The 25844-nt window shown below is 37.3% G+C and overlaps 1 protein-coding gene across 2 annotated transcripts in view; it reads right to left on the bottom strand.

Annotated features, from left to right (window-relative positions):
- Window positions 1-25844, bottom strand: part of LOC117721778 (putative ATP-dependent RNA helicase DDX60) — a 107665-nt gene that overhangs the window by 66212 nt on the left and 15609 nt on the right. The window contains exons 6-14 of one of the 2 annotated variants that reach the window (XM_034520570.2): window positions 23481-23597; window positions 20240-20401; window positions 19228-19386; window positions 17462-17603; window positions 15880-16029; window positions 13949-14054; window positions 13422-13537; window positions 7565-7722; window positions 775-1027 (exon numbers count right to left, since the gene is read on the bottom strand). In XM_034520570.2, coding sequence (XP_034376461.1) covers window positions 775-1027; window positions 7565-7722; window positions 13422-13537; window positions 13949-14054; window positions 15880-16029; window positions 17462-17603; window positions 19228-19386; window positions 20240-20401; window positions 23481-23597 — 1363 coding nt within the window. The remainder of the gene's footprint in view (window positions 1-774; window positions 1028-7564; window positions 7723-13421; window positions 13538-13948; window positions 14055-15879; window positions 16030-17461; window positions 17604-19227; window positions 19387-20239; window positions 20402-23480; window positions 23598-25844) is intronic. The other variant, XM_076914193.1, reaches the window with a different exon arrangement.

Genomic DNA, 25844 nt, shown 5'->3' with positions numbered 1-25844 from the left:
GGAAGAAGTCTGCATAGTAGGGGTAATCAGTGTTGAAGTCTGCATGGTTGGTGTTGACAGTAAATCTTACAGGATCTAGAATCACCTGGAAGACGGGCCTCTGAACATGCTTGTAAGAGATTAACTTTATTAAACTAATTGGCCCAGGAAACCCCATTTTAACTGTGGGTAGAACCATGCACTCTGCAGGAATCTTGGGCTATATATAATTGGAACTGAAGTAAGTATGCATTTATCCATCCCGCTCTGCCTTCCTATTGTGAATATGATGTGACCAGTGATTCAAATTCCTGCTACTTTGATATATGCCACCTCATGATGAACCCTATACCTTTGAGCTGGTAGACAGGATAACGACTTTCTCCATTAAGTTGCTTTTATCATAATATTTTACCACAGCAACCAAGGGGAAACTAAGTTAGTAGGCAAACATACACAGCAACTTATCCAGAAAGAAAATGTTTATACTTCAGAACTCAAAAGTGAGTGATGGGATCTTCCCTTTGTGCCTGAATGATTTGGTCTGTTAACAGTGTTCTCTACCCAGTCAGCAGTTTGTTTAAACTTATTGTTAATTGCACTTAGGAATGTTCTGTGTTTTTGCTGTTGGCCACCTCTCTGCAATTTCATTGCTCATTGTTTGCAAACACAGGCAATAATACTTTGTAAGTCTTACTATACAGATTTCTCATTAAACGGGTGACAAAACACCATCATTGCATCTCTATGACTTCTCTAGTTCAAGGTAAGCCAATAGATAGGAACACCACATACCTTCAGTTTGGCAATGTTCCTTCCAGGCTTTCAAACAAGCCTGTAACCCGACTCTTTCAGCCTGAGCTTTTACTGAGCTACTTTTACATGATTTCAAGAACTCTTCCAGTTTCTTCGTTCCAGAGTTTAAATTCTTTCTCATCTCCTCCTCGATAGAAAATGACAGGGCATTCCATCTTTGTTCTTCTTTTTGTTCTTCCTCAGCAATTAACCTCTTCTTATTTTCTCTTATAATTATTTCAGCCTTGGTCTTCTGCCCAAATGAAAAGAAATGTATCTCATGATGAGATATTACTATTCCAGACAGACATTTCTTGAATTAAATGATATTTTAATTCACTGATGATTGACTTGATCTTATACTTGAATAATCATTAAAAATGTTTTTAAAATGCTATTGATTGAAAACATAACAATTCAACTCAGTGAATGTAAAGACTTTGTTAGGTAATTTTTTTAAATGTCTAGGTGGTGTTAAAGATAAAAGAGTAAGTGTAATAAAATCAAAGAGACTTTGCAAAGATTCCTTCATGTCTCTGTGCAGTGATACCTGCTATTCTCTCTAGGATTTTCTGGGACTTTCTGCTGCCTTTCTTACCAAGTCATCTTCTTACTCCCTATGTGAGTATGATATTTCTATTGTGATCTCTTTCTGAACCTGTATATCATCCCTCTGCCAAGGATTTATCAAACTTCTCAAGGTTTACTATGTCTGTACATACATGCATCATTCTTCCTCTCTAGACTGAGATCCTTGAGATAAAATTGAACCAAAGTTGTCTGGATTGCCTAAACCAAAGTCCTTAATGTTTAATGAATAAATTAGAGAACAGGGCTGACAGCATGGAGTGGATAGGGATCTTACACACACATATGCATGTATACATCTATGTGTGTGTATATATGTGTGTGTGTACAATACATATGCACATATAATTTGACTTACCTGAATAAATGATTTTGACTGATTTAAAAACAGTATAGACCCACTTTTATTGTGGTCTTATCAACCAGTTTTATTTCACTTTGCATGGACAAATTAAGGGCCAGTGACATGGCTTAGCAAGTAAAGGTGATTGTCTTGCAAACCTGATGTTGGAGAGCAATCCCCAGAATCTATGTAAATGTGTAAGAAGAGGACTCCACAAATCTTTCTTCTGACCTCCATATACATGCTCTGGCATGCCCTGTTGACTTGCATGTACAGACCATAGCATCTCCCCATTGCCCTCCACATACACACCATAACATCTCCCCATTGCCCTCCACATACACACCATAGCATCTCTCCATTGCGCTCCAGATATACACCATAGCATCTTCTCCTTTGATGTCTACATACACACCATAGCATTGCCCCCATTGATGTCCGCATACACACCATGACACTCTCCTCATTGACTTTCACATATACATGATAGCCTATCCCCACCCATTGACCTCTATACACATACCATGGCACCCCCCACATTCATCATACAAACACACAGAAATAATAAATAAAATAATTTTTGAAAGACAAATTAAAAAATTATGTTAGGAAAAGAATTCTGACAAAAACTCTATTATTCAGGTTAGTCATGGGAATAATACTTAAACATGCACTTATAATAAGGTCACATCTAGTTATCATCTTCTCAAACTACTTAATTCCAAATCAATAATATTTGAGGTTTCCCATCATTAAAACTTACAAGTAAGTGTTCCCTATTGGTCCATTTGCCATAGTGTTTCTATATAAGACAATGGGGACCCTTAGATTTTTGTCAAGCACAGTGCTCCCTTTGTCTGAGATGTGAAGACTCATTACCCTGTTGGTCATAGGGGACATTTACAAAGTACTAATGATGTGGAATAACTTTGATAACTCATTTAATTTTTAAGATTGGGAATGGTGAAACTTACACTTTCTTTCGATCTAGTTGTGCTGTACAGTGAGAGAATTTGCCAGTTTGTTACTTTTATAACAGAGAGGTTGACAACCTCAGCGAGGAGGAGGGAGAGGAAGAAGAGGAAAAGGAACAGAAGGAAGAAAAGACTCTTCCTTTCTTCCTCCTCCTCTTCTTCCTCCTCCTCTTCCTCTTCCTCCTCTTCCTCCTTTTCCTCTTCTTCCTTTTCCTCCTGATGTTCCTAAATGAACAGGAAAAGGATTCATTGATTTGGGTATGAAACTGAAAAGGTCATGACCGTGAGAAAGAGGCAGTGATGGCAAGCAGGAACTTACAGACATGTTTTTGATGAGCCAGGAAAAAAAAAAAATGAGCTGGTCACCATTCCTCAGTGGATCTGTGAAGTAGTTCAAGGACAGAGGACTCCCCCTGGCATTAACATGTGGCACCTGAAATGTTGTGTGTTTCTATTAACTATGATGAGAGAGCTGTTGCTAATCCCCCAAATGAGCTGTTCTTGAGAAGTGTGAAGCTTGAACTCCCTGCCTGTTAATTAGTTGCATACTTGGCAAAGAAATAGCACTCGCTGTTGGGTTTTTTTTTTTCTTCCTTTTAATCTTGCTAAAATTCTCCAAAATGTAAGCCTCCAAAAATAAAAGTTTAAAAATCTTTTTGTGGGGAAACTACTCCCCTTCTACCCCTTGCTTGGTCCTTTTGGCTGGGGCAGACACCAGGCTGGTCTGCTTCCTGAAGACACTTTATCCTGAACCTTCCTAGAGCAGCTGCTGAGGAACCACTGCACTCAGAGCAGCAGAATTTCAGGATCCCAGAAGAAGCCTGAGTCCCAAGAGATCTTCCACCCAGGAGCTCAGGATCGCAGGATCACAGAGACATCTGGACTCTGAGGAGTTCTGACACAAGCAAGATAACTGGAAAGACAGGCTCCAGTCAGAGACAGTGGGAACAGATAACACTAGAGTTAACCAGATGGTGAAAGGCAAGTGCAAGAATATAAGCAACAGAAAACAAAGTTATCTGGCATCATCAGAACCCAGTTCTCCTACCATAGCAAGTCCTGGACACCCCATCACACCTGAAAAGCATGATCCAGATTTAAAATCACTTCTCATGAGGATGAGAGAGGACTTTAAGAAAGACATAAACAACTCTCTTAAAGAAATACAGAAGAACACAGGTAAACAAGTAGAAGCTCTTAAAAAGGAAACACAAAAATCCCTTAAAGAATTGCAAGAAAATGCAATCAAACAGGTGAAGGAATTAAACAGAACCATCAACATTTATCAACAAGATAGATAACCATTTATCAACATTTATCAACCATTTATCAACAAGATAGGTAAACCCTTAGCCAGACTAACAAGAGGGCACAGAGACAGAATCTAAATTAATAAAATCAGAACTGAAAAGGAAGACATACCAACAGAAACTGAGGAAATTCAAAAAATCATCAGATCCTGCTACAAAGGTCTATACTCAACAAAACTGGAAAATCTGGATGAAATGGTCAACTTTCTAGACAGATACTAGGTACCAAAGTTATATCAGGAGCAAATAAACCATCTAAACAGTCCCATAACCCCTAAAGAAATAGAAGCAGTCGTTAAAAGTCTCCCCTCCATAAAAAGCCCAGGATCAGATGGTTTTAGTGAAGAATTCTATCAGACCTTCAAGGACGACCTAATACCAATTCTCTTCAAACTATTCCACAAAATAGAAACAGAAGCAACACTACCCAATTCATTCTATGAAGCTACAATCACGCTCATACCTAAACCTCACAAAGACCCAACAAAGAAAGAGAACTTCAGACCAATCTCCCTTATGAATATTGATGTAAAACTACTCAATAAAATTCTAGCAAACTGAATCCAAGAACACACTAAAACACTCATTCATCATAATTAAGTGGGCTTTAGCCCAGGAATGTAAAGATGGTTCAATATTTGAAAATCCATCACTATATAAATGTAATCCACTATATAAACAAACTCAAAGGAAAAAAAACCACATGATCATCTCACTAGATGCTGAGAAAGCATTTGACAAAATTCAACATCCCTTCATGGTAAAAGTCTCGGAAAGATCAGGAATTCAAGACCCATACCTAAACATAGTTAAAGCGATATACAATAAACCAGTAGTCAACATCAAACTAAATGGAGAGAAAGTTGAAGCAATCCCACTAAGATCAGGGACTAGGCAAGGCTGCCCACTCGCTCCCTACCTATTCAATATAGTACTCAGGGTCCTAGCCAGAGCAATTAGACAACAAAAAGAAGTCAAAGGGATATAAATAGGAAAGGAAGAAGTCAAAATATCACTATTTGCAGATGATATGTTAGTATACTTAAGTGACCCCAAAACTTACACCAGAGAACTACTAAACCTGATTTAAAAAAAAAAACAAAAAACAAAAAAAACAAAAAAAACACTTCAGCAAAGTGGCTGGTTATAAAATCATATCATTCTGAGTGAGGTAACCCAGTCACAAAAGAACACACATGGTATGCATTCATTGATAAGTGGATATTAACCTAAAAGCTTGGAATATCCAAGATACAATTCACAGACTACGTGAAGCTCAAGTAAAAGGAAGACCAAAGTGTAGGTGCTTCACTCCTTCTTGGAAGGGGGAACAAATACGGAGACAAAATGTGGAGCAGAGACTGAAGGAAAGGCCATCCAGAGACTGCCCCACCTGGGAATCCATCCCATATACAGACATCAAACCCAGACACTTATTGCGGATGCCAAGAAGTGCTTGCTGACAGGAGCCTGATATAGCTGTCTCCTGAGAGGCTCTGCCAGAGCCTGATAACTACAGAGGCAGATGGTTGCAGCCAACCATTGACCTGAGCATGGGGACCCCAATGGAGGAGTTAGAGAAAGGACTGAAGGAGCTGAAGTGGGTTGCAGCCCCAAAAGAAGAACAACAATGTCAACCAACCAGACCCCCCTGAGCTCCCAAGAACTACTCCACCAACCAAAGAATACACATGTAGAGATCCATGGCTCCAGCTGCATATGTAGCAGAGGATGGCCGTGTCAGACATCAATGGGAGGAGAGGCCTTTGGTCCTGGGAAGGCTTAATGTCCCATTGTAGGGGAATGCCAGGGCAGGGAGGTAGGAGTGGGTTGGTGGGTGGGTGAGCACCCTCATAGACACAGGGGGAGAGGAGGGGAGATAAGGGGGTTTCTGGAGAGGAAACCAGGAAAAGGGATAGCATTTGAAATGTAAATAAATAAAATATTCAATACAATAAAAAATAATAATAATAAAAAGTAGGAACACTAGAACACAGGTAAAAAGAAAGCAAAGAGGTAAATACTTCACATGGAAAGGCAAGAATGGAGGTTGCAGATCTGAGGGAGTATATGGCATGAGAGTATATTTTAAAGCCATAAAAATCCTGTCAGGTTCAAAGGAAACTTCATTTCCCAAAATTCCAAAGGGTAGACGGGACAAATGGCTATCTGTAGTACCTATTTGTATATCAAATTGCATACTGTCCTCCAGGCTCCCTCAGTATCAAGTACCTGTTATAGATTTCAAAATCCATGCTAGCATCCTCTCTCTTCTCACAGTCCCCTCCCCAGACTTCCCCAGCTCAAAGGCTGCCTTCCTCCCAGCCACTCATTATCCTGTGTAGGCTCTTCCTGCTCTGTTTCTCCCTCTCCCCCTCTCTGTGCTCCCTCCCATCCCTACTGCCTGTCTCATGGCCAGGTCCAGTCAGTCTGCTGGCCATGTTCAGTACTTTCTCTGCTCTGGATTCTTCCAAACATCTGTCATATATACCGTACCCAAAACGTAAAAAGTTAAAAAAAAAAAAATTAAAAAGATGATGACTTTCATCTAAAGTCATCAAATTAGTAAGTCTGTTTTAAAAAAATAATCTATAATTGCACTGTAATATGATCATAAATATTAACAAGTAATTTTCAAACACAATATCAGTATATTATTGTAGAAATAAATTGAGATTTCATCCCCTGTATTTTATCCTCAATTAAAGGCGTTTGGATACAAATTTCTACAGGATGATAACAGTAAGATAAGTGGTCAAATGAAGGGGATGTAATTTGCATAGGAAAAGGAAACAAACAGCTTTAACTTTGCACCTGAAAAACATGGTCAGTGCAGTAATTATTTAAATACTTTGGAAAAGGTGCAGAAAATTTATCTAACTCAAGCCAAGAAACCTATGTGTTTCATGTTTATTTTTGCTACATTTATGAAAAACATTCTGACTCTTATAAACTAATAAGCTATATCTTAATGTTATTGCAAAATATTAAACCAAGCCTTTAGTTGCCTAACTCTCTATTTGCTTCTCTAAATATGGATATATCATTATATAAAGGGGATCATATATAATAATTTCTATATGTGTTAAGACTTTCTAAGCAGGTATGATAACAAATATGATTAATTTTATGTTTGTTACTTTTTTATACTGCAATAAACACCATGACCAAGACAACTTATAGATGAAAAAGGTTATTTTAGCTTAAAAGAATCCATGATGGCAGGGCATCCAAGAATGTAAGCAGGAAGTTGTTGAAGTTGAAAGTTTACATCATAAACTGCAAGCAGAAAGCCAACTCAATGAGGCAAATCTATAAATGCTCAAAGCCAGCCTCCAGTGACACGCTTTCTCCAGCAAGGACAGTCTCCTGAGCACATCCAACAGTGCTGTCAACTGAGAGTCACACATTCAAATACTGAGACTGTAGGAGACGCTGCATTCAAACCAGTACACCCATGTAAGTAAGAAAAGAAGAGATCTATGAAAAGAACCCATCAAGGGGATGAGAAAGTAACAATTCAATAAGAAACAGCAAAAGAGCTTTTTATAATAATAAAATTGACAGAAACATACATGTGCCTTTGTGCTCTTGGACTTAGTACAATCCTTCTTTGGCGTAGGACCTAGAGTTGTGATGATCTTTGAGGTGACTGATTCTAATGAACTCCCATAAAATCGTTGAAAAACATGATACTTCTGCAAACTTTTAAGACGATAGGGGTCTCTTTTGTCTGAAAAAAAAAAAACTTATATAAAATTTCTATGATTTCTTAGTTGTATCTCTCTAAATCTTCACACCATTCTATATACAGGCAGTATTCTTTCTATTATAGAACAGTCATTTTATATAGTTGGTTTAGTCAGAGAAGATAACTTGAATTAGGCGATCTCATCCATAGCACAACTTTTAACATATCTACAAAAGTGACAGTTTTTTAAACTTCTTTTTTTTCCCTATGGAATTAAAGCAAGTATTCTACACACACAGGCTAAGGGCTCTACGATTGGTCAACAACTCCCAGCAGCTCTAACACGTCTTAGACAATTTTTCATAGCCTACTTCCAAAAGACATACCAAGAATGTTGTTTTAATTTTATTGATTAAATGTGGTTTTTGACAACTCATATATGTATGTAATGTACTATAATTACTTACTGTCTTAGTTAGGATTTCCATTGTGGTGAAGAGACAGCATGACCAAGTCAACTCTTATAAAGGGCAACACTTAACTGGGGCTTGCTTACAAGTTCAGAGGTTCAGTCTATTATCATCAAGGCAGGAAGCATGGCAGCATCCAGGCAGGCTTGGCATTGGAGAAGGAGCTGAGATTTCTATGTTCTTTTCTGATTGCATTCAGAAGAAGACTGGCTTCCAGGCAGCACAAAGAAAAGTCTCAAAGCCCACCCCAAAACTAATACACTTCCTCCAACAAGTCTACACCTCCTAATAGTGCTATTCCCTGAGTCATATTCAAAACACCACATTCTACTCCCTGGTACCCAGAGGCTTGTTTTAACACATAACTAGCCATAGCATAATGCAAAATACATTTAGTCCAACTTCCAAAGTCCCATAGTCTATAACAGTCTCAACAATGTTTAAAGCCCAAAGTTCAAAAGCTCTTCTGAGATTCATCTTATCACTTAACTGTAATTCTCAGGATATATCTGACAATCCCAAAACATCATAGTGGGAAAATACTGTACCAAAGCAAAACCTAAAAACAGCTGGGCAAATTCCAAAGTGTGCTGTAGAGTGAAAAATTATAAAGACCATTTTGTGAAATATATGCAGGCTTTTTCTTTGCCCTTAGACCTGAGCAGAAAGAGTGCAGATTCCAGAACTAGGAACTAGATGTAAGATTTCAGGCTTTTACTGTCACTGCCCCGAGACACATTCTGGGTGGAGGGCATTATCCCTGAATCAGAGGACACTTACTAGATTAACATTCCTCAAGCCTCAGGGTGGGAAAGGCCCAAAGCAAGAAGAAACATTCCTGACCACAGAAAAAGATACAAGTCATCCAGGTGGGGCTATGACAAGTAAGAAATAGTTTAACCTGAAATAGTTGGTAATGACAGGGTAGGGCACAGTGACATGGTAAAACTACATTTTTTAGAAGAATGAGTGTGCAGAGTGATTTTCACATGACTCTAAATCATTTGGGGGTGGGTTCCTCTGGAATGTTCCACTATTTTTATGTTATGTATCCTTGACAACCCCTCACCCTCCTTCCCACTCCCCTGGTTTGTGGTTTTTCCCTTTAAAACCCTCCTCAGACTGGCTGGCTTCGTCAAACTCTACTCCTGCATGAGTGTGCAGTTTGACCGGGAGTGCCAGTTTTCTTCCCTAATAAACCTCTGCTGATTGCATCCAGGTACAGTGTCTTGGAGTTTGTGGGTGGTCGCAACTTCTGGAGACTTGAGTAAGGGTCTCCCTAGTTTGGGGGTCTTCAGTGCACTTTCATGTTCTTCAACTTCACATGTTATTGTTTCAGTGTCTAGGATCCACACATGATCTTCAAGGCTTCTCCAAGGGGCTGACATCACTTCTCCAGCTCTGCCCTCCATAGCACTCTAAGTTCAGGTTGATCCACTCCTCTGCTGCTGCTGTTCTTGGTGATCATCCCATGGTACTGGCATCTCCAAAATGCTAGGGTCTTCAACTGCAACTAGGCTTCACCAACAGCCTCTCATAGGCTCCCTCCATGGTGTCAAGCCTCAACTTCTTTGCATGACCCCTTCAGTCATGGGCCATCAACTGCAACTGAGCCCAAACCTTCACAGTCTCAAGCCTCGACTGTTCTCCATGACCCCTTCATATCTTCAAAACCAGTGTCACCTGGGTGAGTTTTGCACATTATCAAGCCCATCTGAAGCACCGGTATAACCTCAGCAATCTCTGGAACACAGCTTCTTTGAGCTCTCAGAAAAGACTTCCCAGAAGATTTTACTTCAGTGATGCTGGTCTCTTTCTTTCTCTCTCTCTTTATTTTTCAGTGACTATTTTATTTTATTTTTGTGGGTATCTGACATTTTTTTCTTTTACTTTTATTGGATATTTTCTTTATTTACATTTCAAATGGTCTCTTCTTAATCACTACTAACTTCTTAGCTCCAGCTAACCAGCATCAACTGTCTCAGTTGACCCTTCTATTCTTGACTCTAAAGCCAGAGCCACATGGTCAAAGCTGCAGAGTTCTGCTACTTGTTGGAGCTGAAACATGGCCCTCTTCTTTTCCAACTCCTTTACTGCCTGAGCTTGGCTGACCTGGAACTTACTCTTTAAACTGACCTTGAACTCAGAGATCTGCAAGGCTCTGTCTCCTGGATGCTGGGATTAAAGGTGAGATTCACTGTGTCTGGATTAAGCTTTTCTTCACCTAGAACTTGTTCTGTCCCAGGTTGGCCTTTAACTCAGAGTTCTGCGTGTCTCTGTCTGCAGGGATTAAAGGTGTGTACTACTATGACTGGGCCTAAACTTTTCATTGCTGAGCCCTGCGAAGTCCATGTGGGGACAGTGACATGGTTCTTGCCCCTAGAGCCTATAATGCACATGTTTTTACATTCCTCTGAGGAATGTCTTCTCTATTAACAATAACGACTCTATGATAATAAAAGACAGCATGAATCCAGGAGTCAAAAGTGTGGCTAATGTCTCAGCAAAATAGAAAACACTAGGACCTTGAGGACAGCCCTGAAACCTATGGGAAAGAGTTCTGGATATACACATGAGTTTGAAAATATATAATCTCTCAACTATGCAAAAAATATAAGGATGCAATATGAATTATATGAGAGGCTTCACCAGTCAAAAGGAACAAAGGCAGGTGCATTAATGAGCCAGCTTGTCAGAAAGATACAAAGGCAGGAAGATACAAAGCAGACAGATTCCTGAGTCCAAGGTCAGCCCCTGACACAGCAAGGTTAGGCCCTGGTGTGGCAGAAATGGTAATTTCAGGACTGGGTCCCACCCAGCTAGTTTATCCTCCGATCTCAGCAGAGACAAGAAGATCTCTGAAGTCTTTTGCAATGTTAAAAGAAAACATGTGCTTGCTGTTTCCTAAGACTCAAAGGGCTGGGGGTCACAGGATGCTGATTCACAGAATCAGCAAAAGAGAACCTGGAATAAACAACTGAATTGATATGTAAATTTAAAACTGGGCTTTTGGTCTGCATGAGATGAGCTAGCAGAAAATGATAGCAGTTCTTGAGAATTTTTCTCTAGCAAGAGCTAGGCTGTCTGGAGATCTCTGAAAAGTAAAACAGCTCTTCAAGAATTTTCTAACAAGATTTCTGACTTGGTCAGAAGATCCAGTAACTCTTTATAAGCAGCTTTTCTGTCTTTGATGAGAAAATCCATGAAATGTCCAGATAGCTTTTAGAATTTTTCTAGCAGAGACAGCTATCTCAACCAGAGAGTTTTTATAATAGCAAAGAAAAAAAATGCTGTCTAGAGCAGAGCAGAACACACACAGAGGGGAATCTGGAAAGCCATCTAAGCAGAACCTAGGCTGCCAGCTTGGACCCACAATTTGACTTCCAGTCATTCTTTTCACTGCTCCCAAATAACCCTTCTCTCAGAACCCCTCTTAATGCTGAGGCTGGTTCCTGGCATTTCATGGCCACTAGTCCTCAAGATCTGAATCAAAAGATTGTGTCTTCCAGCCTTAAGATCCGGATCACAAGTGTGCCCTTCATTTCTGGATTGTAGTTCATTCCAAATGAAAACAACAACCAGGTAATAACATCTGACATGACATAACTATTCTTTGTTCAACTGCAAACACAAACAACAAGCTTTGCTGGGTGGGATCTTGCACTGACATCATCACTCCCTTAATCTATTTATTTCCTTGAATTTGGGATTTAGCTCAATTTCACTTCCTGGTTCCCCTTTATTACTTGAACAATACATTTTGTACTTTTTCTTTTTAAGCTTGCTATGCTTGTTCAAAATGCTTTTCATGAGAGTAAACCAGAAGACAAAGTTTATTCTGGGCATTTGTGAGACATTCTTTGTCCACGCAGTTAATCTGAGACTCTCAGACACTCTTCAGATCTAATCTCAGACACTCTTCAGATAAGGGCAAAAGCAGCAACATTCTTCACCAAAATAGCATAAGAATGATCTCCAGAGTTCAAATCAACCTCAGCACCAATATCTTCCATATTTCTACTAGGATGGCCCATTAAGTCTCACTTTAAGCCTTCCATGGCTTTCCAAATCTAAAATCTCAAAATCTACATTCCTTCAAACAAAAATATGATCAAGCCTGTCACAGCCAGACCCTACTCCTGATACCAACTTCTGTCTTAGTTAGAGTTTCCATTGCTGTGAACAAACACCCTGACCAAGGCAACTCTGATAAAGGCCAACATTTACTTGGAGCTTGCTTACAGGTTCAGAGATTCAGACCATTATCACTAAGGCAGGAAGCATGGCAGCATCCAGGCAGGCATGGCACTGGAGAAGCAGTTTAGAGTTCTACATCTTATTCTCACTGCATCTAGGAGAAGACTGACTTCCAGGCAGCTAAGGAAGCATCTCCAACCCCAGCCCCAAAGTGACACACTTCCTTCAAGAAGACCACACTTACTCCAACAAGGACACACCTCTTGATAGTGCCACTCTCTGGGTCAAGCATATTCAAATCACCACACTTACCCCTATTCTCTTTTATATTCTTTTTACTCTGTCATCTCTCTAATTCCCTAGAAGTCTCATTTCCAAACTCATATCTTTTCATTTTGATTCATGACCCATTCATTTTAATCATGACTATTGGTTTGTCTGTGGGTTTGAACAACTATCAATGGTACACAACTGAAGATAATTACTGCCTTTCCTCCAGAATCCATCAGTATCTAATAGTTGAGCAGTGATGAGTTGGGCTCCATGAGTAACCTTCCAGGTGGCTGATTTTTGTTTTTATTTTTGTTTTTTAATACAGACTGGAATCATTTCCCAGTATGCACCCTATGGATAAGCTAAAGAAGGCAGAATCAAGAAGATCATCTACTATATTCCAGTTCCTTGAATTACTATGTAGGAAAATATAAAGCCCTTATCCTGGGCCATAAATTACTATCATAGAGCTGTGAGCTTAGTCTTCATATATTAGACTTCAAAGAACATCCAGACTCCTTAAACTACAAAACATCTTTCCTCAATACAGTGACAAGCTCATGAGACAAAAGTCACATATGTATTTCTCTCCCTAAGACAGCTACAAGCTCTGTATGAATAACCAACCACCAGGAAACAAAGTGATAATTTCCTGTTAACATTCTCCCTGTTGTACATCTGAATGTCTTAATGACTGTTCTTCCGCAAAACTTTTCATCTGTGTTCATAAGATGTTTCCCTTTTAAATATAGGGCAGCGTGAAGTAGATTTAAATTCTTTCGGCTGAATCTGCAAGCTCACCATCAAAATTGGCCCTCGTCCTGTCATAATCATCACTGAGGGGTCTGTGGGAATGCCAGTGCACAAGTTCATCAAACTCCTTATGCTTCACCAGTGATGTAACAATGGGGTCATCACTGTAAGACAAAAAGAAAAGCATATTTCAAATTTCACACCTCCAAATCCAACACCTTGTGAAACTTTGAAAACTATAATTCCTTTTCTTCTTCCTGGGATACAACATGTGTGGTAGAATCCAAAGAGCATTTCATTAGAAGTTTCAGAAACCAGGACCTCCTCATGTTTTCAACATTCTCAACCATTTCTTGTTTCAATAACTTATAATAATGATGAGGTGCTTTGTTCTCCAATTAAAATCACACAAATGTCATAAAGAAGGTCAGCAGACAATATGTTGCACATATAATCTACTGTCTTAAATGTGCCATGTTTCTGGAGTTTATTCAGGAAAGGATTTCTCAAAGAACCTTTAATAAATAATTTATCCATTCCAAACAGGTATTTATTAAAACATATTTGGGCCTTACCTCTTTAAAAAAGGCAAGTCTTTCAAAATGTCTCCAGTAAATTCATCAACTAAATTACATGACATTGGAATAAAACCTAAATTTGGCATCGTCTCCTGGGAACTTTCTGTAAATGAAAAAAAAACTGTCATCAATTTAAGTGTGAAATTTTCAGACAGGAAGACAATAATTGTTTTCCAAATTTTCACATTTAAAAACATTTTATATTTACTTAATTTGTATTTTATATTCTAATTCCAATCCTACGCATAAAGCTACTTCCCACATTGTGTCTTTTGGAACATAGTAGAAAATAAATAAATAAATGAATGAATGAATAAATAAATAAATCTAAGGAAATACATCAGTAGATTAGGTAGGCAGATGGGTGGCTAGATAAATAAATTGATAGATATAAGGCTAGATATATGATGATGGTGAAGATGACAGATTATTAATAGATGATGATAGATAGATAGATAGATAGATAGATCCTATGGCACTTACTTGCAAATGTTTAAACCTTTCATCATTGTCTACTAAAAGAAAAGGAATCTAAAGATAGCAATTTGAGAGATCACATACACAGTGTCAAATAATGAAATAGAAAAGTGAGAAAAACAAAGGTTATGTGATTGATATTATTACAGTACCCCCTTTGAACTTCCCTTTGGTTTATAAACAATTATGTGCAATAACATGTAGATAGATGACAAAAATGATGAGACAGAAAGACAGGCAGGCAGACAGGCAGACAGATAGATGATAGATCAATAGATGATAGATAGATAGATAGATAGATAGATAGATAGATAGATAGATGAATAAAAAGATAGATGTATGAAATAGATAGATAGATAGATAGATAGATAGATAGATAGATAGATAGATAGATAGATAGATAGACAGACAGATAGATAGATGATAAATAGATCAGAAGCATTTTGTGGCTATTATATGGAATAATGAATAATCTTTATTTAACAAAATCATAACTCTCCTAATGCTCTCTGTTCCTGTGTTTGCCCAGACACTTTTTGTTACCATTAGTTTAAGTACTTTTCTCCTTATCATCCAGAAATCAAGCCAGAACCAAAAGAATATCCCTCAGCCCGAGTCATAATAGGAACTGGAGAATACTCTAGCTCTCTTGTTCCTCACAGAAGATGCTTCCAAACTGGTGTGTACTCCATCCCAAGATTCCCAACACAATCTACCTCCTGTCTTCCTAAGTAGAGACCTCAAGAGTAATTTATTATGCTCCAGACCCAGTGTGACTCCTTTCCACCTCTGTTCATTACAGGCTGGTTTAGGGAGAGCTAACCTTTGACTTATGTTCTTAACGGCTTGGGCTGTGTGAAGGCTGAGTTCCACCACCACATGGCTCTGGCCTTGGCTCCTGTGCCTGCTCCCAGGAAAGACACGACCATCTTTACATCTGTAGCTTGCAGTGATTTGGGTAAAAGCTTTCTAAAGTGACTGATGGATTCTTTTTACTCTTCAGACTCTCTTCTTCCCCTCCAATACACGGCTATGGGTTGCTTTTGTTATTATATAGGGCAGATGCTGAATATGGAGCTACACTAGACTCTAAACTGGCTTAAGTGGTTCTCAGCTTCCCCAGAGTTACCTTGCTGGCTTCTATCGTTTTAAGTGGAAGTATCTTTACGCAAGAGAATCTGAGTGTCTTCCATCCACCATTAATACACAAAGAAAATTTTCAGTTGACAGAGGTTGTATTGCTAGAAATAGAATTCACTCAGATCTGTTTTTTTATTTTTAAATTGGCAAACTTATTTACAAAAAAAAAACATACAAGTTTTCAATATGAGTCAAACCACACACCAACACATGAACATAACAACTATTTCAAACACATAAATGCTAGAAAATTATATCTACTTGAAGCTTTTACATTTTTTCCCTAAAAAAATTAAATTGAAATGAATTACCTTTGATTGGAGATGGGGTCTTTTGAAGAAAATGAACTTTTGTTGTTCTCAAAGGAATTGGTTCTCCCACATCAAACTTTCTGACCAACTCTGACACAGTATCCCAGAGATGTACATACTCTTTCATGATGACATCTCCTACATCCAAACCTGGATCATAATTTAAAATACTTAGTTAAGAAGCATTGACTTATGTCTAGAAGCAAACAAATACACACACATATCTTCACTCAAGTCACCTCACTCTGAAATATGAGGCAAACAGTGGAATTTTCAGTGGGCTTCAGACTGAATCTAAATAAAAATGAACAATCTGTGGACAATATCCCTGATGCGTCTTAAAATTGATCTTGCTTTTATGTTTGACAACTTAATACTTAAAGATGTTTTAACTAGTAATAACCAACAGTAAAGATTTATTTTAAAGTAATAAAAATATTATACAACACATAACCTTGCACTCAGTAACATTAAATAAAACTAAAATATAAATTAGCAAAGAAACATTACTTTATAAGTAGCTAATTTATTCCAATGCATAATTATGGAACAATATGAAGGAACCAAATCTTGATGTAAAAGATATTTCAATAACACTCAAGTACTATTCTCTCAAAATGTGTCTTATTTTCCACTGACAATAAAAACACAAGAAAAATTATTCTAACAACAAAAAAACTTAAACAAAGAAAGTGAAAGGATTATCATTTATCTCTTGGAAAGACTTAAAAATCTCTAAATATCTAATAATTTATTAATGAGAGTGATTCTATAATAAACAGTATATACCATGTGTGAAAATGAATTGTTATGAAACACTGAACACATAAACATGTGCTTTTAACAAAAATACTTATGGAATAATATTAAGTTGAAAAATATTTGGATTACTATATTCACTTTGATTACCACTAAATAAAACTTTTAAACAGACAAAGACTGGGAAACTCAAAAGTAATTATTATTTATATAACAGACATTTAAGAAATGGTTTGACAGAGACCCACTGCCAAACATTAAGTGGAGCTCGGGAGTTTTATGAAGAGTTGGGGGAAGGATTGAGGGACCCAAAGAGAACAGGATTCCACAGGAAGACCAACAGAGTAAACTAACCTGGACCCTTGGTGGCTCTCAGAGATTGAATCACCAAAGAGCAAGCACAGCACAGGCTGGACCTAACCCCTACCCCACCTCACCCCTCTCCCAAATATTTAGAGAAGATATGCACCTTAGTCTTCATGTGGGTCCCCCAGTGTTGGGTCACTGGAGTGTTATGATCCCTGAATCTGTTGCCTACCTGTGGATTCTGTTCCTCTAACTGGGCCACCTTGTGAGAGAGGAGGCACTTTGTTCCACTGTGGCGGGTAGTGGGAATACCCAGAGAGGGGCTCCCCCTTCTCAGAGGAAAAGGGGAAGGAGGAATGGGGGAAGGATCTTCACAAGGGGATAATGGGGAGGCTGATATTGGGATATAAACTAACTAAATAAAATGTTTTAAAAACCAAATGGTTTTGAAGATTTAAATTCTTTATGAATTTTCTCTCTAAAGAACGGTGATATTTATTATATAGTTCTTTGATACCTTTTGTATTTTCATTTTCATAGTAAAAAGCAATATTTTTTAACAAAGGCTCATCACTTAAGTCAGAAAGGTGAAGTAAATTCAGACTCCAAGATTCAAACATATCCACATTACTTAGGATGAAATACTCGCACCACTTTTTCTGAAAACCAAAAGTAAAACAAAGTTATTGACAGTTTTTATATCCACAGTAGTATATAAAGTGACTCCATTTACCTCTCTGATCCTAATGAAAGGAAAATGGAAGGACCGTTACAATTGTTATAAGCGATGTAAACCCATTTAAGCTGACTAAGGATTATGCCTTGTTCCTTAAAAATTGAAGTGTTGCATACAATAAAAACTGATTCAAAAATGGAATTTAAAGTGGGTGTGACCATGCTGTAATCCCAGCACTTACGAGGCTAAGGCAAAAGGAGTGCTGCAAGGTCTCAGCCAGTGTATGTTACATTGGAATATATATATATATATATATATATATATATATATATATATATATATAGAGAGAGAGAGAGAGAGAGGTGTAACTATTGGAAAGAAAATATGAACATGCAAAGAGAAAAAAATTTATATGGATACCTTTAGCAACCCTACTCTTGACAGCCCAAAAGTGAACAGGGAAACCTAAGTAAAGAACAGAGGCGCATTGAAAAGATGAAGAATTATGTAGGCTTTGAGATTTTGGACTACAATGGGAAGAAACAATCAATAGTATTTTAATAGATATTTCTTTAACTCATAAGAAAAAGAAAGACACTGAGCCATCAACCAGGCAGCATAAACTAGCTGATGTAAGGCCCTCCCACCCCACCCCACCCCACCCCACCCCCCCACACACATATACAGCAGAGGACTGCCTGGTCTGGCCTCAGTGAAAGAAGACAGGCCTAACCCTTGAGAAACTTGAGGCCCCAGGGTGTGGGGGAGGGACATCCTCTTGGAGACAAGGGAGGAGGAATGGGATGAAGAACAGTCAGAGGACTGACCAGGAGAAGGATAACTACTGGACTGTAAAAATAGATTAAAAAATAATAATAGTAAAATAAAATAGAATAAAAGAAGCTTGAAAAATATTTTTTCTTTTGAAACAAGGTCTCACTGTGTAGCTGAGCCTGTTCTGAGACAGACTGTGTAAACATACACTGGCTGAGACCTTGTAGCATTAACTCCTCCCGCCTTAGCTCGTAAGTGCTGGGATTGCAGCATGGCCACATCCACTTCATATTCAGTTTTGAATCAGTTTTTATTATATTGAATGTTTCAGTTTTCCAACAGAAAAATCTGTGCATTTAAAATGAAAAAGATTAAACTGGAGGATTAACAGGTTCTAACAAAAGATTTGCATGGAAGACTCTAGAGAAATTTTTGCTTTCAGTTTTCCTACGGTCTCCATATTCTCTCTACCCATAATCTGTAATGGAAAAAAAATTAAAGCATTGTATTGATGCCCTCAACTCCTTCTCAACGGATAATGTGTTGGTCACCGGGAACTTTCTAATTAATGAAATAAAGCCTTGATCCTGACAAGAATTTTAAGAAGGAAAATCTCTAGAAGCTGCTCCTGGGGTTGGATACATGCCATGATGCTTGTCATTGCTACCTAATATAGTTGTGAAAACTAATCCAAGTGACTGATTGAAGTGAGTCGACTTTTCTAGGTCTCAACATTTAACACTACACTGTGTAAATCTGCCTCAAAGGTTATTGTGCTTTTCGTGTATCACATAGTTCAAACAGAAGTACAAGTGAATGAAGATTCTATTTACCATTTTTAAGATGGTCTTGAGGTCCTGAATCCAACCAGAAGTGATGAATCTCGAGTGAGCTCTCTGGGAGAGAGGTAAATGGAGCAGAAAAGCCACGCTGAGGCAATGTAGCTTACAAAAGTCTTCCATGTCCTTCAGGGTTAAGCAATTACCTGTTTTCTGGAGGAAATGAAGATGGTGAGCCGAGAACAGCAGGCTGGGAGATGAAACACTCCGTTTTCAGAAGGACAAACTCTGTAACCAAGCTCCCTATGTGAGAATTCCGCAATCACATATTCTCTACATCAGAGTCAGTATGTACCCCAAAACTATGCTGCATTTAAACATGCTTGAGGTAAAGGAGAAAAGAAGCTTCTAGCTTTGTAGCAATTGGCATATGGCATGATTCAGTATTTCAGGGACACCATGTTTAAGCTAACAAACCAGGTAATAAAGGAAAAGTTTCATAGGACATTGAGTGGTTGGGGCTACATAATAAGTACTCTCTTCTATCCATGTATCATATTCTAAGGCAATACTATGAACTACCAGCATGAGGTCAGCAGGCTAGCGATATATCTAAAATGTGCAACTCCAGAATGACAAGGATAAGTATGTAGACATATTTAGCATCATGGGACAAGGACATCTTCGATAGTGTCAAATATTTTTGGCTTGTTAGAGGAGCAAGAAGACTTCATTGGGATGTTTCTAGGATGACAGAGAGGGTCTAATGGTTAGAAGTTCCAAAGAGAAAAGTTTGACTTACTATCATGATTTTGGGATGATTTAAAATAGGATGTCTAATCACGTAAGATATACATATGTAACACTCTACATCATTGAAGAGCATAGTTCTTTATAACAGAAATTATATGGATTTTCCTAATTTTGAAGTTTATATAAACAAGAGATAATACTTGTGCCACATGGGGAAAATGATAGGTAAAAAATAATAATAAAAAAAAAGGAACAGTAGAAATCAATAGTGTATCCGAGTGTAACAACCTGTATCCCAGTGTACCAACCACACCTGTTTGACTTCAGATGTCTGAGGGGATGCTGTCTTTTCTCTGTTTTCTAAGTAGCAGTGGTACATTTCCAAGAAGAGAAAGCATGAGGTGACACAAAAGACACGTCGAATATCAGATCCTTCTGGCCAGAGTTCCTTCAGCAGAGATACAGTTTCACATACCTGGCAGAGTAGAAAATGGTAACAGGTCGTGACATATAGAAAACTATATTTATTCATCAGTTATTGTATAGTTAGAAATGGGTTGATGTGGAAACTGCAGCTGTTTCCACTAAAAAGAAAAAAATTACAAGCAAAAATATTATTTTTAAACTTTTAAATGAAACTGTTAATACATGCACATAAAAAATACCCATAAATCAACTAGAAAATCCATGACTCTTTAAATAATTATTCTAATGAAACACAAATAATGAGAAAACAGGAAAAATGTTTAATTCTTTAGTAATATATCAACTGCAAGGTTTTTTACTTTCATGTTAGCAAGTGCTTTTTCATCTTTTAATAGTTTAATAACCATTTCAGAAATTAAGGAATGCCACTCCTCATATGCTTTCCTAATGAGGTTAGAAACAGACAAAGGTTTAGGTAAAGGCATAGGACAATATATTTAATTGCTATTAAATATACTAATATTTCTCATTTAAATTCTAAAGAGCTAAACTAAAAGAGTAATCCAAAATCTGCCCAAAGACACATGCCCAGAGGTGTTCATAGCAGAATTATTTGTAAAAGCAAACCTTCAAGCCATTTAAATGTTTGCCACTCAAAAAATATGTCCATATGTCCATAAAATAACACTCATAAGAATTTTAATGAAGTCACAAAACAGGTGTGCAATAATTTAGAAAAGTAACAAGAAAGCTGTACATCCAGCATAGCCTGCTACTGTAAAATACATTGATGTCACTTAAAAGATAGTCAAAAAGTGTGAGTCTTGCCTCTGAGTAATGACACTATACACAGCTCAGACATAATAATAAGAAAAAGTATTGAGAATGTCAAGACCATCACATTCTTGAATCTAAATGCTATACTTCTATTGATAAAATTTAAAAATACCCCGTATTCCCATGTGAACCAAGGCACTGGATTACTCACAAAAAATTTATGCATTCTAGACTTTATTTTTCAACGTTTTGTGGTTATGAATATGACCATATGTATATATGTGTACATATGTGCTAGGTGCCCATGGAAGTCTGGATCCCCTGGGACTGGAGTACAAATGAGTTGTGAACTGCTATGTGGGTACTAGACATGGACCTTGGATCTTCTGCAAAAGAGTTGGTTCTCTTATCACTCAGCCACACTTTCCAGGCATTTTCTTAAAACACATATATACATATAGCAGTGTGGGTAATCTACATGACTAAAAGTAACACATATAATAGCAATCAACTTTCTGAAAGTACTGAGTGCTTTTATGGGTATTTTGCACAAAATCACCTCTTCTGCATTAGTTAAAAAAGGAAAATAGTAGTCCCGGAAAACAGCAATGCAGAATATGTATAAAGAAGAAATAAGATGGCACAGCTGGAGAAGATGTCCAATTCCCTGTCTTACTTGGTAGTGACCAAGGAGAGATTCCAAAACCTTGCAAGAATAAAAAGGACCAATATTATTAAAGGGTGAATTACAACACTCGCAAGAAATACTGAATCTGCCTTAAATATGAAAATGCCCTTTTTAAAAAAAAAATTTCATCAGATATTTTTTAATTTTCTTTTTTTATTTTTAGATTGATTCATTTTACTTTAAGTGTGAGCGTATTACTTGCACATATGTGTTCTTGATGCCCACTGACGTCAGAAAGGGGTATCAGATCCCCTGTTACTGGAGTTATGGATGGTTGTGAACCACCATGTGGGTCCTGGGAATCAAACCCAGGTCCTCTGGAGAGCAGCCACTGCTCTTAACCACTGTCCCACCATTCCTGTCCCAGATTTTAAATTTTCTATTAACTCATTCATACACGGGGAAAAAAAGACAGACTGAACTTATGTAATTTCTTTAAAATTATAGTAAAACCAGTAAATATTTATTATAAACAGTGAAAGTTGTTGTCTCAACATCAAAATTTATGTGATATAACAGTAGTAGTGTTCAGAGAAAAAACCTAACACTAAACAATTTTTAACAGCAAAAGTGAAAAGAAAAAAAGGATGAAAGAAACAAGAAAATCAAAAGTAAAAGACAAAATCATAACCTAAGAGAATAAAAGTCTATATATCTAATTCAAACTCAAGCTGAAATTAGAGAAACATTATTAAACTAATAAGAGAAATGACAAATGTATGAAATAAAAATAGGAGAGAGACTAACACTGTGTCAGAAAACAATTGCAAAGTTTTTTTTTAAGTCTACTTTAGAAACTTTGATGGAAACAAACTTGAAAAAGTGAAGTTGCTAATTTCCTGGGAGAAACTATAAAACTGATTCTCTTAGAATTAGTAGGCTTAAGTAAACCAATATCCATGAGCTACATAAAATGACTAAGAAAACATCTGGACAAATAAACAGCAAGTTTCAAATAGAGAATTTCAAAGAAGCCTAAATAATTCTAATGATCTAGACAGTATTTCAGAATACTAAAAAGGAAGTGCTAACATCCTAATATTTTCCATGAGGCACATAAAACCTTACAAATAAATATTAGACAATACAATGAACGAAAATCTAAGTATCGCAATGCCAACTAAGGCAAAAGTTGAACAGAAAATACAGCAAACAGAACCCAAGACCATATTAACAATATCCCATGATGAAGTATATACATACCAGGAATGCAGTATTAGAAAATGTGTTAAGGCATTGTGACAAAAAGAAAGCTAAGGGATTGTGGGAGTGTAGGATTGGGCTATATCTGCATTAATATGTTCAAGATGAAAAATAGGAGAAGCTCAGGGTCACATTCCTTACATCAAGTCTTGAAACATTTATCTTAGTCCTACTTAAAAGGAGAGACATTTTTACTCTGATCAGGAACAGGGGAAAAGTGGCTAGTATTTTTCCTACTCTCCACTGCTACAGTAAGCTTATTACTATAGCCATTAGACCAGAGAAACCCTGGAAGCTTGCTGGTCTCAAGGTGAAACAGTAGGAGTTATACACAAAGTTATATTCTGACCTTCAAATACACAGCATGTGTCTGTGTGTGCACACGTGTACACACACACACACACACACACACTTCTAAAAAGATAGTTCAACTAAAAAGTGTTTTTTCAAGTTCTCTTACCTCTCCTTCCATATCACTGAATTTTAAATCTCCGAACAGAGCTGTTAAATCCATATCTCTGTATTTTTTCAACTGTTGAATCAGGCTTTTATAAGCAACCATAATCTCTCTCTCGCACTGCAAAACAAAGTATGAAAATTGTCATAAATAAAATTATTATTTCCCAATGAAAAAACTTAGAAATCTAACATAACACTCATGTTGCAATGCAGTTCTCAATTTAAAATGTACACTGGTGTAATTGAGGATGGTCAGCAATGTTCACATACATTTCCAGGCAATATTTGTTTATCTTTCCTTTGAAAATAGCACCTTATCTTAGCAGTTTTGCAAAGGCATAAATAATGTAAAGTAATATAAAATGTACAATTCAATGACTTAGAAAATCAACCGTCACCATAATGTAATGTATTTGCAAACCTCCCCTCCAAAAAAAATCCCCTGTGTTTCACTAAGAAAAATTTCAACCAAGTACCTAAGAAGAGACTAAAGTCTCTCTCCATAGTCGTCAGTGGCACTGGAAACCATTTTGAACAACAGTTTCAATGGTACTGTGTTTTAAATTCTATTTCAAGTAGGCCTCAAATTGATTAATGTTATAGGATATTTGTTCACACTATGAACCTCAAGATTGTATTGTTTACTGGAAAAACCAGTTTCTAGTTGTGGTGTGGCCCAGCCTTAGCACACACCTTTAATTCCTCTGGCTGGAATACAGACAGACACTTAGCACACACCTTTAATCCCAAACAATGGAGGTAAAATTAGTTTGTAGGTGAAAGCAGCCATGTTTGAAAGTGATGTCTAATAGAGTGGCAGACAAAGTGACCAATCAGAAAAAGGTCTGACAGAATAGGATATGCCAACTCTTGGGAGAGAGGAATGGTGAATGGCAAGACTCTTGAGGGGCAGCAGGGAGGGAAGAAGAGAGAGAGAGAGAGAGAGAGAGAGAGAGAGAGAGAGAGAGAGAGAGAGAGAGAGAGAGAGAGAGAGAGAGAGAGGTTTACTGGGACAGTTTTACAAAGACACAGGTGAAGACAGAATGAGCCAGAGAATCTGAAGGAGCCAGATTAGTTTGAGTCCAATCAGAGCAATTCAGAAGAAATGGAGAAATAACTAAGAAGGGGTGATCTTATTCAACAGTATGTCTCAGAGGCTGAAAACATTCTAGGCCTAGATTATACTATATGGGGGCTTGCAGCTTCCAGGACTAGGCCTAGGACAGCAGACAGAGGCAGTAAGCCTCCAAGACAAGATGACAATTATTACAGGTGAATAAAGGTTACTTTTACAGGTTAATGTAAAAAAAAAAAACTTAAGGTGAATGTTAATGAATTATGGCATAAACTATTTTATAAATAAAGTCCTCCATTTCTAGGCAGAAATTTACTAAGTTTTCTTAGAACTCAGATTCAGAAATTGCTGTGAACAGAATACTATAAACTCAGGCTGAGTATGGTAGCACATGCCCTTAATCCCAGCATTTAGGGATTCAGAGAAAAGTGGCTATTCATGAATTCTAAGCCAGTCTGAGCTACACAGTGAGACTTAGTCTATGAAAAGAAAAATGAACTACAACATAAATTCTGCATTTAATACTTCCCCTGGGCATAAAAATGGAGCCCTGGCCTGTTACTGCTCACAGTTAACAGTCAGAGTTAGGAATACTTTAATAATAGGAATTCTAACAAAAGCAAAATAAACTACCCCATCATGTCATGACAACCATTTGCATGTATGCAAATATGTGATGTTGAATATGATGTAATTCTCAAAGATGGAGGACCCATGTCAACTGGTTCTAAAGCTACTTTGATAAGATATGGAATAATATCCATATGCAGAATTCACCTTAACTAGTAAAAGATAAGCAAACTAGATTTATTTATAAAGTCTGCACATACACTTTACTCTGGAATTTTCAACAAATTATTTCTCAAATATACCAATATAGAAAAATAATACCATCATAGAATTTGAATTGTAATTGTTTGAAAAGCAAATGATTTATTAACTGAAGTTCTTTATTAAGAAATAAATTCATTTCTGTCTTTCCTACTTTAGGCTGCCCCAATGTGTTCTCACTAAAGGTAACCACATAACCTATCATTTCACTAGCAGATCTCAGCAACAGAGCCACACCTTGGCCTCCAATTTCATGTCTTTCTGTCTTCAGTAATTTGTATTTCACATACCACACAATGTTAGGACACACAGGACAGGGTGATATTGCTTCTCATAACATTTAAATTCTATTCTACTACTCACTTGGTGTTGATTTTGAACAGGCTACTTGCTTAAGCAACGATTTCACTATCTGCAAATATAGATAATTCTTATACTTGCCTCAAGGGATTTTGGTGA

Source organism: Arvicanthis niloticus, chromosome 16 (genome assembly GCF_011762505.2).
Source record: "Arvicanthis niloticus isolate mArvNil1 chromosome 16, mArvNil1.pat.X, whole genome shotgun sequence".
Classification (NCBI taxonomy): domain Eukaryota; kingdom Metazoa; phylum Chordata; class Mammalia; order Rodentia; family Muridae; genus Arvicanthis; species Arvicanthis niloticus.
This window is presented reverse-complemented; position numbering and strand designations above follow the sequence as displayed.